Source organism: Echeneis naucrates, chromosome 21, assembly GCF_900963305.1.
Source record: "Echeneis naucrates chromosome 21, fEcheNa1.1, whole genome shotgun sequence".
Lineage (NCBI taxonomy): Eukaryota > Metazoa > Chordata > Actinopteri > Carangiformes > Echeneidae > Echeneis > Echeneis naucrates.
In genome coordinates this window covers 10,324,310-10,339,397 of record NC_042531.1, presented here as the reverse complement: position 1 = coordinate 10,339,397, position 15,088 = coordinate 10,324,310, and the positions used below count along the sequence as shown (strand labels likewise).

General features: G+C 37.8%; 1 protein-coding gene across 9 annotated transcripts; it reads right to left on the bottom strand.

Annotated features, from left to right (window-relative positions):
• Positions 1 to 96: 96 nt before the first annotated feature.
• Positions 97 to 12,858, bottom strand: si:ch211-214p13.9 (cell surface glycoprotein CD200 receptor 1). 9 transcript variants are annotated; one of them, XM_029530376.1, is made up of 12 exons: positions 12,493 to 12,858; positions 11,421 to 11,471; positions 10,498 to 10,812; positions 8,953 to 9,216; positions 8,557 to 8,653; positions 8,418 to 8,460; positions 7,421 to 8,327; positions 1,999 to 2,328; positions 1,869 to 1,913; positions 1,657 to 1,785; positions 1,515 to 1,561; positions 97 to 1,330 (listed from the first exon to the last, which is right to left on the bottom strand). In XM_029530376.1, exons 1-7 carry the CDS (start codon positions 12,614 to 12,616, stop codon positions 8,259 to 8,261), a joined length of 963 nt encoding a protein of 320 aa, XP_029386236.1. In that variant the 5' UTR covers positions 12,617 to 12,858; the 3' UTR covers positions 97 to 1,330; positions 1,515 to 1,561; positions 1,657 to 1,785; positions 1,869 to 1,913; positions 1,999 to 2,328; positions 7,421 to 8,258. The 9 variants fall into 9 exon arrangements, with proteins under 9 accessions (XP_029386236.1, XP_029386238.1, XP_029386237.1 ...); XM_029530378.1 differs by having other exon boundaries at positions 1,530 to 1,561; XM_029530377.1 differs by lacking the exon at positions 1,999 to 2,328.
• Between the last annotated feature and the right edge of the window lie 2,230 nt (positions 12,859 to 15,088).

The following is a 15,088-nucleotide window of genomic DNA, read 5'->3' as shown; positions in this document are numbered from 1 at the left end:
GTATGTTACAGGATTACAGAGTGTGAGTGATAAATTTCAACAAACTCTTCTGTTCCCTGCAGGCTGCATGTTAAACCCTGAAGAGCCTGACTGAGCTTTTTTTTTTTTTTTTTTTAATGACATTGCTTTCCTGCCTTCCTCCTTTTCATTATTTCATTTATACAATACAAGCATTTAGAATATCTGCACACTTCCTGAAAATGTTTGAAACTGTATTTGGATCATTTGCATCTACATGGGCCTATGACACAGTCATAGATCAGACCTGGTCTTGTTAAAAGCTGAATATTCTCACCTGTGTTTGTGACTCAGTATCTCCTGAGGATATAGATTTTTTTTAGGGTTCATGGGTCCAATAGAGTGGAAGCCAGCAACTTCTTTAATGAAATAAAGAAAAAAATCCTCTCATTTTCCTCTCATTCCTCCTGTCATCTCTTTGTTTCTTTTAAATCTCCATTCATAGTATGTGAACCATTTGTGGTTGAGGCACAATATATAAAGACAAGTCACATGACATGTCATCAAAGTACAAAAGTTCTCATCTGCTCTTGAATTTCCTGTGTAAGTGAGCTTCACGACACGTAAGGAGACGAGGCACTGCATTTCTGGCAGCAGTAGCGACCCTGAGGTCTGCGTGTGGGACAGGAAGTCTTTGAGATAAAATACTGGACTCAGACTCGGCAGTCTCTCAAGTTTGTTTTTTTTTTTTTTTTTTTTTACTAATTACCAAATATTCATATTTCAACTTAGAATAGTGTAATAACAAAAATAAACATAATAGGCATCTGCTGAATTTTAAAGAAAAATACATACATCATTAAAAAATGAGAAATGCTCAGCTTGATGCTCAGCAGCTGTGCATGTGAACAAACAAAAAACCTACTGTCAGGTTCTTTAGGGGGACATACTGTACATTTGCATGACCACAAGCTCCTTCCATCCACCTCTTCGACGGTGTGACTGATGGTTTCGCCTCTCTGCCTGTTCCATGACACGACCATGAGCTTGTGAATATTTTTCCGCTTGTGTGTGTGTGATAAATGAAAAATGTTCAGGAAACCTTGATAGCAGCATATTCTGTGTCTTTAACTTCCTCTTTTCTGGCAGGCATTCCAGACACTGTATGGTTGATGGAAGTGTACACAGCAGTGTGTGACACTCCTGTGCTTTCACAGGGCTGGCTCCCACTGGAGAACAGAGAAGGTGCCGAAGGTTGTGACCCAGAAGTGCTCGGAGGGTTTGCTTCATTCCAAACGAAGCGAACTTGGAGGACAGGGGTTGAGGGGGCGCTCGCTTTGGGCAGGTCAGGTATCATATGACTGGACATTTCCTGCGATGTTAGAACAAGACACGACAGTAAAGAGCTCAGCCTCAGCTCCATCATGACAACAGTTAAACACTTATAGGATATGTGCAACTTGGCAAGCTTCAGCTGTAGACACTGGTCCTATTCTTTGTTCGGGTTGATTGATCCATCATCTAACACTCAGTAAGAACACAAAATCTTCACTTACACTGTGTTTCATTACCTGCCTCTTTGATGCCTTGTTGGCTGGTTTACCTGTGAAAAACACAAAAAACATATGCTCCATTTGTTACAAAGTAAAATCTGCAAATTATGGCACGGTAATCTAATATTACACTAAATGTTCTTACATTTCCACCCGTAGAAACACAACCAGGTAAACGCTGTTATCATGAGAAACAGTAAAACTATGCTAAAGCAAATATAGAAGTAGGGCAGCCAGGACACAGCTCCACTGCCTGCAGCATCCAGTGACGCAACTGCAAAAACAAAACCACATCACTAATAGCATTCAATAATGATTCAAATGTATGAATGCTACTTAACAATTAAAGGGCCTCACCTTCAATGTTATTCTTCTCAGTTTTTTCAACCCCCTCATACATGTCTTTAGGGAGTGATAGACAACCAACACAATTAACATTAAAAATCTTGCAGATGTGTACATTTTAGCACAGAAAAAAGGTGCCTACCTGAAACTGAGATGTTGATTGTATGACTGAATACCCCAATTTCTCTAAATTCACATCTGTACAGGCCATCATCATGAATGGAAATCCGTTTAAAAATCAAATTTGAGATCAATCCATTCTCAGTGTTGTTTTGTCTTATGTCAACATTTCCTGATTTATAAATCTGTTGACAGGGGAAACTGTCAAGCAGTTTGCACCAGGTGATGTTTAGAGATTTTCCACCGTGTTTGGCAGGACAGTTGAGAGTCAGAGACACGTTTGGGGCACTTTTCCATGTCGTGCCTCTGCGGACCATCAGCCCAACTTCAGATGGAGGAAACAAGTCTGAAACTAAAAAAGAAAACTGAAGTGTTGCCTTTCACGATTCTCTTCCAGCCAAACATCTTAATTTTAAGAAGAAACTGTCTATAATTTCGGGAACAGATACGCCCGCCACCTGCCAACAAGTGCAGATAATGAAAATCTCAGTACCTCCAGAAAGTTGTGTTCACACTGTATGGCACAACCTAATTATACATATTCATATTATTTTTTATACCTGTTGTTTCTCATCCTTAGTACACAGTCGACAAATGACTAAGTATTTCACTGGCACTTAATAGTTACATGGACAGAATGAACGAAATACACAGAGAAAAGAAATTGAGGGAAAATTGGGGCTGACAAACAGGACTTCAGCAGAGATTCAGAACTAATTTACCCTGTGAGCGTCTTTCAATTGTCCAGAAAAAATTACAATGTAGGTATCCAGCACCAACACTTCATTCTCATCGGAGAGTGACACCCATAGCCTTGATTGTAATTCCTAATGCGTTCAAAATAAATGAAAATATGAATGATTTGATTGCACTTTCAGCATGGTTATCCCATTTCTGACATCTTTTCTGCTGTTGCCTGGTAGGAATATTTCTGTATTATGGAATTATTCTACACACTCAATACCCAATAGATCTGGCATTATATATATGGCTTATACAGTGCGATCTCATAATTGTAATAAAAACTTGTCCTCACTCCAATTATCTTGGCTCAAAATGTTCACCACCATCTGGTTCACCACCAGATTGTTGTATGTAAATGTGACTTACCTTCCTTTTTTCCATAGATGGACACAAATAAACAAAATATTATCAGATAACTGTTTGGCAGTCTAACCAAAGGGCTCAACATCTTCATGACTAGAATCCTCAAAAAGAATTAGTGAGTGTAGCTGCTCAGGGGCCTCTTGACTTGTAACAAGCTCACCACTTCCTGTCTTCCCACACATACTCTAAGACCAGCATATGAGTAACAATGCTTGTCACTGTTTCCGAAGTGCAAGTGTGAATAGTGCTAATATCATACAAATACATACATTAATATTCAAGAACCAGAAAACTATTTTTTGAAGGACAAATGGACTATGGGATATCCTTTGTCATGTGAACAGCTTCAAACTGTGACCATAACTGCATGTGTTTCCAACAAGTGACAGAAAAATGATCAACTCCATCACAGCATGGGATGATATGCTTTTTTGCTTGCTTCTCTTATCCAATCTGTGAAAGCATTTAACAATAACAGAAGTCTGAGTGCAACAATAAGCAGGAACTGTGGCTTACAAACACAAGCCAAATTCTACAGGACGAGTGTACTGTACTGTACGGGGTATTTGGTGTTTTATTTCCTGTGTGACAAGATTTTGTAAATTCCTCTCACTGGTGAAGACTGAGAGTGTTTTTCTGTGACATATGAACCAGACTTGTCCAACAGCACCCTCCAGTGTAATACAATCTTCTGCATGTGAATGTTTAGCTATTTTTCACCTAAATTAAAATATATACTTTTGGTCAAGTTCGACTTTTATTCTTGCCTAACATACGGTTTGTATGATTAACTGGACTTTCCAATGAATATGACTTCCTCATATTGCTCTTAAAGAAGAATTTGCACCATCACGTTAACCGAGGCAAACTGAGGCAAAAAACACACACACATGAAGTTATATACTGTTAAAAATAAGAGATATCTGCTGCCGATATTTAAATGAATCTTATTTACTTATCAAAAGTAGTTCCCACTGGAGAACCGGTGTGTGTGTGTGTGTGTGTGTGTGTGTGTGTGTGTGTGTGTGTGTGTGTGTGCGTGCGCGTGTTTGTGCAGGTCTGTATGTGTGTTTGCGTTTGTGTGTGTTGCATTAGAGACCAACGCAAACAGGAAATCAGAATATCAGTCGCTCTCTCTCTCTCTTCCTCTCTTACTCTGGCCAATGTGCAGATGAGTGATACCAGCGTCTACTACAATATCAGGCTCACACTTGGTTTCAGGCAACCAGGTACTGCCAGCCTGCCAACAAATACAGTTTAAACATTCAGATCCTGTGGCCTCATCATGGGAAACTGCACTTCAAGGTAAGTAATCACTCTTAGACACAAACTGTACAGACCACTCACACATACTCCACAGTAATATTTTAGACTGCGATGATTAGACTAAAGTTTCACTGATATGGCTGTAATTGAGAACATTTAAAATGACATAAAACAAGAAGGCAGGCAATACGTATTTAGAAGAAACAGTGGCGTGTGGTGGCCCTGTGGCAAGACGCTACAGTATTTGCTTCATCAAGGAAATAGTGGTTAGCAGACAAAAATAGCTTAAACTCCTTTTATAGGAAGGCAGCCGTAAAGAATTAGCACGAGCTTCGCTGCATGCCACATTATGTGTTTGTTTTCTAAATAAAAAAACAGTATAAAAGGAGATGGTGACCAAGGAGCATCCTAAATTTTCCCTCCTGTGCTGTTAACCACTGCTATAGATAGCTGTGCTTTGACAGAGGTTGGTTGTAGATGTATGCAAAATGTTTCCTGTTCCAGCACACACTGCTGTCTGTTCCGCTGTCAAGGAAACACTGCTGTGGGCCAAATGCTGCATATCTGAGATGAAGTTGCTGATAATAATTCAGCAAGATTTACGGCCATAATTGCCACTTTAATAGAAAATGAATGAATATGTTCAGACTTTGAATAGTTTCATGTTGGACAAATTAATCTTATTATTATATGTATTTTGATCTGCGTGCAGTCTCATTATTATACTTTGTTTCCTTGTCAGGATAAAGAAGAAAAGGAAAGGTAAAACTGCATTTATAACACTATGTGTAATCAGTAGACTTATTTGTTGAATTCTCAAAGGTGCCTTTTCTCTTTCAGGACAGTCTGCACCAGATAATAAGGTGGGCCTGCAACACAACATTGTTGGGTCTGTTTTTGCTAGTCATAAATTTTAACAGATACTGTGCCTGTTGCAGCGTTTTATAGGTTATGGGTGTGTTCTTTTATGGTAGCGCCGTCTGACGTGCTGCCTCATTAGATTTGCATACTGTAAAAAATAAATAAATGGTGAGTATGTTTTGTTCAGTCAAGGCAAATGACTAACCACATCAATGTGCTGGTCACATTAGCACCACACTACTGTCAAACTTGTCTGTGGCGCATGCTCATGACAGCAGAAGTACCATTTCAAGCTGTGTTTTATTTCACAACAGCCTCCTGAGGACGTAACATATGCTTCTATCGACCACAGCAGTGTCAAAGGATCGAGAGTAAGCAGAGCTGAAACTGACAATGACTGCGACTATGCAACCGTTCATGTCCCAGCAGCCTGTCAACAGCAATGTGAATCTGACAGCTCCTCCAAAGATGACTGTGCAGATGATTATGTTCTTATGGGGTAACAAGAACAAGAACAAGAGGAATTGTTCAGACAACTGAAAGATGTAGGACTGGCAGATAAAACTGGAAACTGGAAAAGGTGCCTCTAATGGCTATTGTTTGCAGTAGGACTTTCAAAATTTCCAATTAAAATGCTCAGAACTTGATCTTCAATAAAAGAAAGGAGAAAAAAAAAATAGACAGCAAACAGCAACAGGCTGTGGATACAACGAACCCTAATATGTCTGCCTTTACTTCTTAGGAAAACTGAAATCTGCACACAGCTGTGGCTTTTTCACAAGAAGAAACTTACATTGCACTTGACCTCTCAACCTCAGGAGAATCTTATGTCTGAATTCTCAAAATACTAACTAAATACATGGAAGATCCAATCGAATGGAAACTGTTCCCAATGTTTGCACTCAAAGACTTAAAAATGCAAAAGGATTGATCAGCTCATCTCCAAGAACAACTGCATCTCCATGCCAGCAAATCCTGTGATGTCTGATGCTGTTAGACCCATGGCCTCAGTGGAATTACTATTTTTATATGACTCATGACACAGAAAGATTCTCAATAGATAAGTTTTGTTTCATGCAAAGTTGATGTAGTCATTATGCACATGAGTGAGTCAGAGTTAGCCTGCTGCACACTGCCGAGTTTGGTGTCGGTGTTCCTCATACGCATTGACATTAGCATATCTGGAATTAACAAGTCAAACAAAACTGTTTTGTCTTCGAGGCAAGATGTTTTAAATGGTCTAAGAGTAGCTGATGCTTCAAATTACAACAGGATTTACTTTAAGACACTGTACCATAAAAAAATACACATATATATGTACAGCAAAAAGGTGTGATCTCTACCAGCAGTCTATTTTTGTCAAAACAGAACCAAAGCTTTGGTCCAGTGTGACCATAGTTTCAGTTAAGTCTGTGTCAGGCAGGCTTTATGAGCACCACTTGACATTTGAATGTAAAATTTAAGTGTTGCACAAATGCAGTGGATGTGCAAGTGAGTGCTCAAATTGTGGGTGCAATTTGCATGTTGTGCATGTTAAACAAACGCTCCTGAAAACTACTGTACACCACTTAAATATACTGCAAATGCATATTTAAGGTTTGAGAAGATATGTGCTTCTATATGTGTGAAGAAAACACACATTTTTGGATTATAGGATTAATTATGTTCAGCTGGATACATGTGAAGTTGTGGAGATGTACAGAAATTCCTCGTAAAATGGCTTTGATTACTTATTGATCATTTTATTTACTGAATTGAATTGAATTAATCAAATGTATTTTGGATAAAGTCTGAAACAAACCAAGGCAATAATCTTTTGACTTTAGATACCAGTAGGTGGCATAAGAGTGCACTTTCTCATTTTCTATTCCAGTTCCCTACACACCAGTGAATCTCAAATTTAAGAAAGTAACTTCAGGTAACATGATCTTTTATCCATCGCCAACTTTTGTGGTCCGTGTCACAAATGGATCCATTTTGTTTCGTTATAGCCACGCTTTGTGTGAAAGTTTATTTATTGTTCTACTGCTATCAACATGCTAACATTAAACATTATTTTTACACTTTGGTTCCAGGTAAGATTTTCTTAATGATTACTTTCTTTGCGTTTGGGTGTTTTTTTCTGAATGCAAGATCTTTGTTGTTAATAAAGAAAGGCATTAATAAGAATAGACAAAGAGGACAATTTCCTTCAGTTTGTCTTGCCCCACCTGTCATCTCTATGCTCCACCAGTGGGTTGCGCACACAACTTAAAGAACCGTAGCCAAACACCCTTGACTCTCTGACAGCTAAAAAAAAAGAAGAAGAAGAATGAAATGATTAACTTCCAATAATTATCATATGGTGAGGTATCGGCTGTGTCTTTGCTGTGTTTTTAAAAAGAATGCAAACGTGAGCTCAAAATTTATTATTATAAATAAATATTAATCATGGTTAAAAACAATGTATAACAACTGACTTCAAGCCGTCACATTCCTGTTAGTTGACAAATTTTCTCCAAAGGAAAATCCAAATTGATCAGCCCTTGAATTTGTTAACATTTACTAATGCAGGCTAAAATAGCATTTTCTCAGTTATTCTCTATAGCATAGCTGAATGATATCAATGTGTTTAAACAGATTTTTTTAATAAATGCATAATTACAAATACATGAACACATATAAATTTTTCTGCAAATTCTTATTATCTTGAAGCAAGTGTGTCATTGAATTATACACACTCCCTGTTTGGTACGTTTACCAGATGACTACGGCAAAAATCTGCTCAAGCAACACTACCTCTGCAGATAATCAACATAATTACATGTCATGTGTGTTAGTAGTAGTTGCATTTATTGTCATGTTCTGTTTGAGACCCACATGTGGGAACTAGTGTGTGGTATTAGGTACATCCCCTGTTCCATGAGTTAAGTGTTTGTTTGGAAAGAACTAAGAGGCTTCCCTCTCATTTCAAAAGTTGGTCTACTCTTCTCTAAAATCTCAACCTTCAACGCCTTCAGATTCTCAGATGGAACAATGTGCAATGTGCCTGAATGATGCGTGTGCAAATCAGTTATAGATTGAGTTCACACGTTCAACATAACTAGCATAGGGTTCAACTTCCTCCACATCCTCTGTCTGAAATAAGAAAAAAGAGAAATGTCATGAACATGGCATTAAAAAAAAAACAAAGCCATGAGAGAAAGAAGATGTGGACAAATTTCCCACCGTTGGAGATTTGGATGATGAAATGTCGGACTGTTGGCATAGCCTGTGGACACACAAACCAGCTCAGCGACTCAAAAAACAACAAAAAAAAAAAGCTTACAAAAAGTTGTATTATTTGTTTTCATCTAATGGCACTTACCTCAACACTTTTATCTTATGTAGACAAAAAAATGCCAATCCCACAAAAAATGCTGTGATTACCACAACAACAGATAATCTCACCCACTGAATATAATCTGCAACAAGGAGAGAGACATTCCTCAGTTACAGCTTCCCATTCAGTTCCTGTTGCCATTTTAGCGCTTTATTGTGTTTTAAGTGCTTGTTTCTGGTGTGTGTGTGTGTGTGTGTGAGTAACACATAAAGTTGTAATGTTAACTTAGTGAAGCAATAGAAACTCGTTTTCATTCAAATTACTTCAAATACTTTGCAATGATACCAGAAACAGCTCAGTCTAAAAATTAAAATCAATTACTTGTCTTATTACTGTGGTTGGTTGGTGTGAACTTCTATACTCTGTCTCTTGGTGTCTGACCTTCTTCAGGTTTTAGCGACAGGATTTGCTCCTCTTCCCAGAACAGATGTCTGAAAGAGCAGGTCAGGTTTTCTGGCTCCAAGTCCAACACCAGATGACTTTGTACTGTTATTAATCCGTCTGGTTCAGGCAGTGTTTCCACTTCTGCAGAATTTCCCCCATGACTCCAACTGATGTTGGCAGCAGGTTTCCCTCTTTCAGCTTTGCACACAGCAATAAACTTCTTTTCCCTGGTGTACAGCCTGCTTGATAATTTGGGAGGAACTAGGAGAACAAACATTTTTTTTTTATTTTACAGTATATTAAAAGCTTCCCGAAACCCCCCAAAATATCAAATCAAATCAAATTTATTTATTTTGCGCCAAATCATAAGAAAGTTCCATCAAGGCCCTTGAAAATTAGAGCAGGTCATGATAAACTCTTTATGGAGTTGTTAAAGAGAGCCACATATCCCCCCAAGAGCAAGCAGTTGGTGTCAGTGACAAGGAAAAGCTTCCTTTAAGAGGCAGAACTAAAGGTAACTGTTGCAGCAGCAGGTACTGAGCAGGAACATGGAGCACAGATGATTCAGAACCTGAAGGACGGGGAAAGGAAGAAAGAGGAAAGGAGGGACAAAACACAGACTGCAGGAAGTGATAAAGTTAGAGATATGCAATGTACATGCATTGGGGACAGAGAGAGAGAGAGGGGGAGAGAGGAAGAGGTGTTCGGTGCAACCCCCAGCAGTGTCGGCCTATAGCAGCATAAAAAGATAAAGAGTAATTAACCCTGAAATTTCTAACTGTAGGCTTTGTCCTAAAAGAAGGTTTTAAGCCTGATCTTGAAAGCTGCGACACAATACTGTGATACCGGACGGATACTGGCAGTTGGTTCCATAGAAAAAGAGCCTGATAGCTGAAAGATCTGCTTCCAGATTTACACTCTGAGACTCTAGGAACCAAAGGTAAACCTCCATCCAGGGAGCAGAGTGACCTCCTGGAATATGATGGGGCTTCGTTATTAAGAACTTTGTACTTTACGAGTAGGAGATAAGGGCTATGCCCAGGTCCCAGCCTCCTCTCTTTCATTTTTTCTTTTTCTGAGGAGCCACAGAATCAAGATATGAACACAGTGAGGCCAAAGTGCTTTTCACAAGGCCATCAGTCCATGTAGGACAGAGGTCCTCTGTTGACTCTAGACATGGTAGTTTAGCAAATGAATCGGCACTTCACAGGTAATAAGGCTTGCAGTTTAATTTGCTTGCCCACATTTGACTTTTTTAGAATATTAATATTTTTTACAGCAAACATAAATTATTTCTACAGTCAACAGGAAAGTTGATGAACTACATTCAGTAAGGGGGCCGTTGGGGTTAGAGAGGCATACTGCTTGAGATTTTTCACATTTACACTAAAGGCTATTCAAAACAGCAAAAACGAGTTTCCATTACTGCCATCAGAGGATGATATTTCAAAACCTAAGATGTGTGGTCATGCATGCATCTGGAAACCAGAATATTTTTTGTGCAATTTTAGGGAATTGAATTTGAATAAAAAAAAATCCTACCTGTGATTGACACGTTGATCACATAATTTTCCATTCCCCCATTGTAAGCCAGTTCACAGTTGTAAGCGCCAATGTCATTAATTGAGAAGCTCGGGATTCGCAGGTATGGCTGAGACCTGGATGTGTTGTGAAGTGACTTGCCATCATTGCAGGAGTCTCTGGCTTCTACTCCATCATCTCCATTACTAAAGGCAATCCTACATGATTTGTGGCTCATTTGTATTTTCCATATAACATATATTGTCTCATTCCAAGTTTTGTCACTGCAAGTCAGATTGACATCACTCCCCACGTTGAAAGATAAATTTTTGGTTACTGAAAAAGAAGAATAATTAGCATTATTTTTTCACATTGTATTACAGTTATGATGCTGATTGAATTATTTGGCTTTAATCTGTCATTAAACAATATAATCTATTATACATGGGCATTCAAAAACAAAACTATACATGTACATATTCTTTTTCCAATTTTAAACAAATAAACTAAGCTAATGAAAGTAATTAATATTACATAGGTACAAATCATACATGCGTCTGATTTTATGATGTTAAGCAAAATTTGTCACATGAGAAAACCTTCATAACATTTTGTAACTATCAAATAATTAAAGTATTTCAATCTACTGAATGACAAAAATTTTGTAATTCAGGTCATTCAGTCATTCACTTTCGCCTCTTAATATATTCAAATGGTTTTGGAAAACAAGCAAAGGTAATTACAGAACAAATCTATCTCAGAAGTAAATTTCTTCAAAGCATTTTCTCATTCTTAATTTATTTATTTTTTTCAGCAAAGAGGGAAAAGAGAGGATAGAAAACAATACATGCTGTGTTCAGCTTCCTGTGTCCTCACTTAACTTATTTGATTTTAATTTTCTTAGTGAAGCAGAATGTTGAGAAGAAAAAGTCAAATGAGTTTACCGTTAAAAGGCAAAGAAGTGCTGCGGATAACAGTGGTGCTTTTATTAGTTCCTGAAAAAGATGATAGTGAATGGAATGAAAACATTAGTGTGAGTTTTACTTTTCAAACAGGAATTAGCGATTGATTCAGAAGGGTTTGGTCAGCAGAGAAACAACTGTGATGAATTATCCGCTGTTTGTCATTTAGTTTAGTTAGCATGTTACTTGGCTGAGAAGTAAAGTGAAGTTATTATAAGCAACAAACTGCAACAGGTTTAAATAAAATTTGTAGAGGAAAACGCTCAATTTCCTGTTGTAGAAAAGTGTGAGGTTTCACAAACTTAAAATACCCAACAGGAGAAGTCAGCCTTTTGAAAGTAAAACCTAAACTTATAAAACAGGAAATGTTACTGATATATTCATAGTATGCTTCTCTTACAACATTCACAATATTTTCAGAAGACCTCAGATCATGGTGTTTTCCTGTCTTGTGTTTTCCTTCTGTGCATTGCGGGGGGCTGAAGCTTGCTTTCATCTTTTATATCGGAGGTGTAAAGTGTGTGTGTGGTGGGACAGTAAAACCACAGTCTTTCCTTAACTAGCCAAAGACCCTGTGATGAAGCAAAACCTTGATTTAAAGTTAAGAATCCCATGACAGAACGTATTGTCTCTACCCTGATTGTTGATTCATAAAATAACGCAGCATTTCTGCATACACCTGCTGTGGAACATTTTCCCTCCATGTCAGTGGCTGCATCATCCCACCTCTGTGCATGTTCTTTCCACTGACTGTCTACGCAGTGATTCACTGTAACTGTAAGAGGTTACCATGCTACCCTAAATATTAAAAACGTGTCAAAGATGACAAAAGAATACATGTGATCACAAATTATGTTTGTACAACATAAAAAATATGTATTGTACAATTGTACAGAGTGTAGAATACTGGCGGCCAGGATATCAACCATACATGGAGTCATCTTCGTCGAGGGCATATCCATCTCTACAAAGCCACATTTGGAACAAAATTCTGTATTTTGTTCCAAATGTTTAAAATGATTACTTATTGAGACTAAAGTAAATATGTTCAAACCTGTTTCCGGGCTCCAAGCTCCAGATACCCCAAAGATCATCGCGACATAAATCCACATTGTGTCCCTCGTTTTCAGTTGTAACCAGGCTGGTCTGTAAAGTTGCCACTCCAGGGCCTCTTTCATGAGTCAGAAAAGTGCCTGGCCTGAACTCATTAGTCCATGTAAACTCCTTATGCAATTGCACTTTCTTTTTATATTCCCTTAAAGCTTGGAGGTTAAACAAAGCATATCTGTCTCCTTACTCAGTCACATAAACTGAAAATCCTTGTCACCAGTCATGAAAAATAAATGAAGAGCACGTGACTTGAAAAATCCCTCCCTCATTTTTACCATTTTCCCTTTCCAGACCAATTTCCACTAAGACATCGGCGTTCACCACAATGCGCAGGATGTCATCTGATAAGTCAAAAAACCTGTTTCCTTTCTCAGCGGTCACGTGATCACACATTGCAGCATGTATTCATATACCAAGCTGCAGCTGTATAAAGTGGGTTGTGAAAACCGTGAACAAATTAAAATCAAAGGACTTAGAAAACGTTGTGCTCCTCCTACATGCTCTTGTGTTTAAGAGCACATCCACTGTTCATTTTTGTGTCATCAGTTTGTTCGTCCAGCAATTTCACCCCATATGAGTTTCATCCTACTTTGGGTGGACAAAACTAATTCCTGCTAAAATAGTACTAGAAGAAATCTAACCTCCTTCAAGCTAGAAAAGTTTAGCTTTTTTTGAAACAGATATTCATTTCCTCTAGACAGCTTGAGGGCTGTAGTTTGCGGTTTCGTTGCATCATTTTGCATGATAGTATATATATATATATATATACATACATTTCAACATTTAGTCAATTTTCGTTAATATAAATTAAGCAAGTAAAATATAAGAAACATGTGCTTGTGTGACACAATAAAATGTAACCATAAACAATAAACAAATTCAAAATTACTATAAATTTTTGTCAAGTTATAGTTTTAGTTAAAAGTGTTACAGCCCTTACGAAGGTATTATTGATTTCAGGGTTATTTTATTAGTCTGCAAAAAATTGCTACATTGGAACTAATAAACTAAGTATGTGTGTGTGTGTGTGTGTATGTGTGTGTGCAAACTTCAGTAGCAATATTTCATGCTGAGAATGCATAAATTGATGCAAGCTGTGGGTTGGTGTTTTGCTGTTCAAGGGGTTTATGAAGTTTTGCAGGCATCACAACTGGCACCATTCCTCAATTTGCTCATCTGAGATTAACTGTCAGTATCATTTTTGGTCACTGCCATACATATGTGGTTAGAATCTACAGAGTAGGCCTAATAGATTTGCATCTTAATATCAGTGAATGCACCTACACAAACTACAAACAGCGGATGAAGCCTTTGTACATATTCTTTTGTTTTCTAGTCTTGATTCTCCCTCTATGTATGGTGCAGAAAAATAATAATAAGCATTTAATGCAGATATGGAATTCATCCGATTTGCTCCTCATAGTGAGTACACTAATGTGAGGAAGTTATATCCACAGTAATTTGGGCCATAACCAGGACTAAGACAAAAGACTCCTTCTTCTTTTTTGGTCTTTTTTGGTATTAGACTGTGTTTGTTGACTAGATGACAGAAGTCCAGCTGACTGTGAGTTGGCACACTTCAAATGAAGGAACCATAGAATCGGAAAATCTTCCAGCTGTGAAGTAATGTTGCCTTGGTCAGCAGTTCCCAAATATAGCATGGGCTGATGGGCCAAGATTTAAAGGAGAAAATTACTCTCTGTCACATTTGTTCAGCATACGTGTGTGTGTGTGTGTGTGTGTGTGTGTGTGTGTGTGTGTGTTTGTCTATGTGTGGCTAGCTATGAGTTAAGTCTGAATTTAGTTTCATATCTTGTGAAGGCTGAGGTTAGGGTAAGGGGCTAAGGAACACAATCTGTAATTGAGCGTCTTTATGAGGATAGAGGGTTTGCGTGTGTCTGTTGATGGAAGAATGTCAGTTTACCCGTTTCCCCTTGATAACACAGACTTCCTGTTTATGTTACGATCAGCCTTTTAGCTATGCAAAAAATATGTTCTAAAGGGCAGCACAAAGAATGTGGTGTATGAAGCAAACTGAGAAATATGTCTTCACTTAAATATTTAATGAAAAATAAAAGTTCATAACTTTTAACATATCTTCACTACAAAACCAAAGATTTCAGACAGTATTTATAGTTTTAGTTTTAGATGCTCTTGGCTAATATGTAGACAGTTTATTATTTTTTTTTTATTATTATTCAAGAGCAAAAAATTATGAGAGAATATGTGACAGTGTTCTAGTTTGATGAAGGCTGTTTTCAATTTTTCTTTCCTTGCACTAAGTGTAAGGCCACCATGACTGAGATTATTATTTTGATAAGTGGCCTCCAGCAATCGAAATATAGCTTTGAACGTCAAGTTCTCTAGATACCGTTAATTTTCTGGCCATATTATTAATTATATTTTTTATTTATTTATTTAATCTCACTATCAGGCTATCAGAGCAAGAACGGCTGGTAATACTACAATGCCCATGATCCTCTGCTGCTGTTTCTACGTCATAGATTCAATTCTTCTACCGTTGACCTACAAGGCGAACA

What these genes read in the sequence shown, in the direction of transcription:
- si:ch211-214p13.9 (XM_029530376.1), bottom strand. Translation starts at nt 12,616, where the DNA reads ATGAAAGAGGCCCTGGAGTGGCAACTTTACAGACCAGCCTGGTTACAA. An exon ending in GATCAACGTGTCAATCACAG is followed by an intron (nt 9,217 to 10,497) that starts GTAGGATTTTTT and finishes TTGTTCTCCTAG; the next exon opens with TTCCTCCCAAATTATCAAGC. An exon ending in CATAAGATAAAAGTGTTGAG is followed by an intron (nt 8,461 to 8,556) that starts GTAAGTGCCATT and finishes GTGTGTCCACAG; the next exon opens with GCTATGCCAACAGTCCGACA.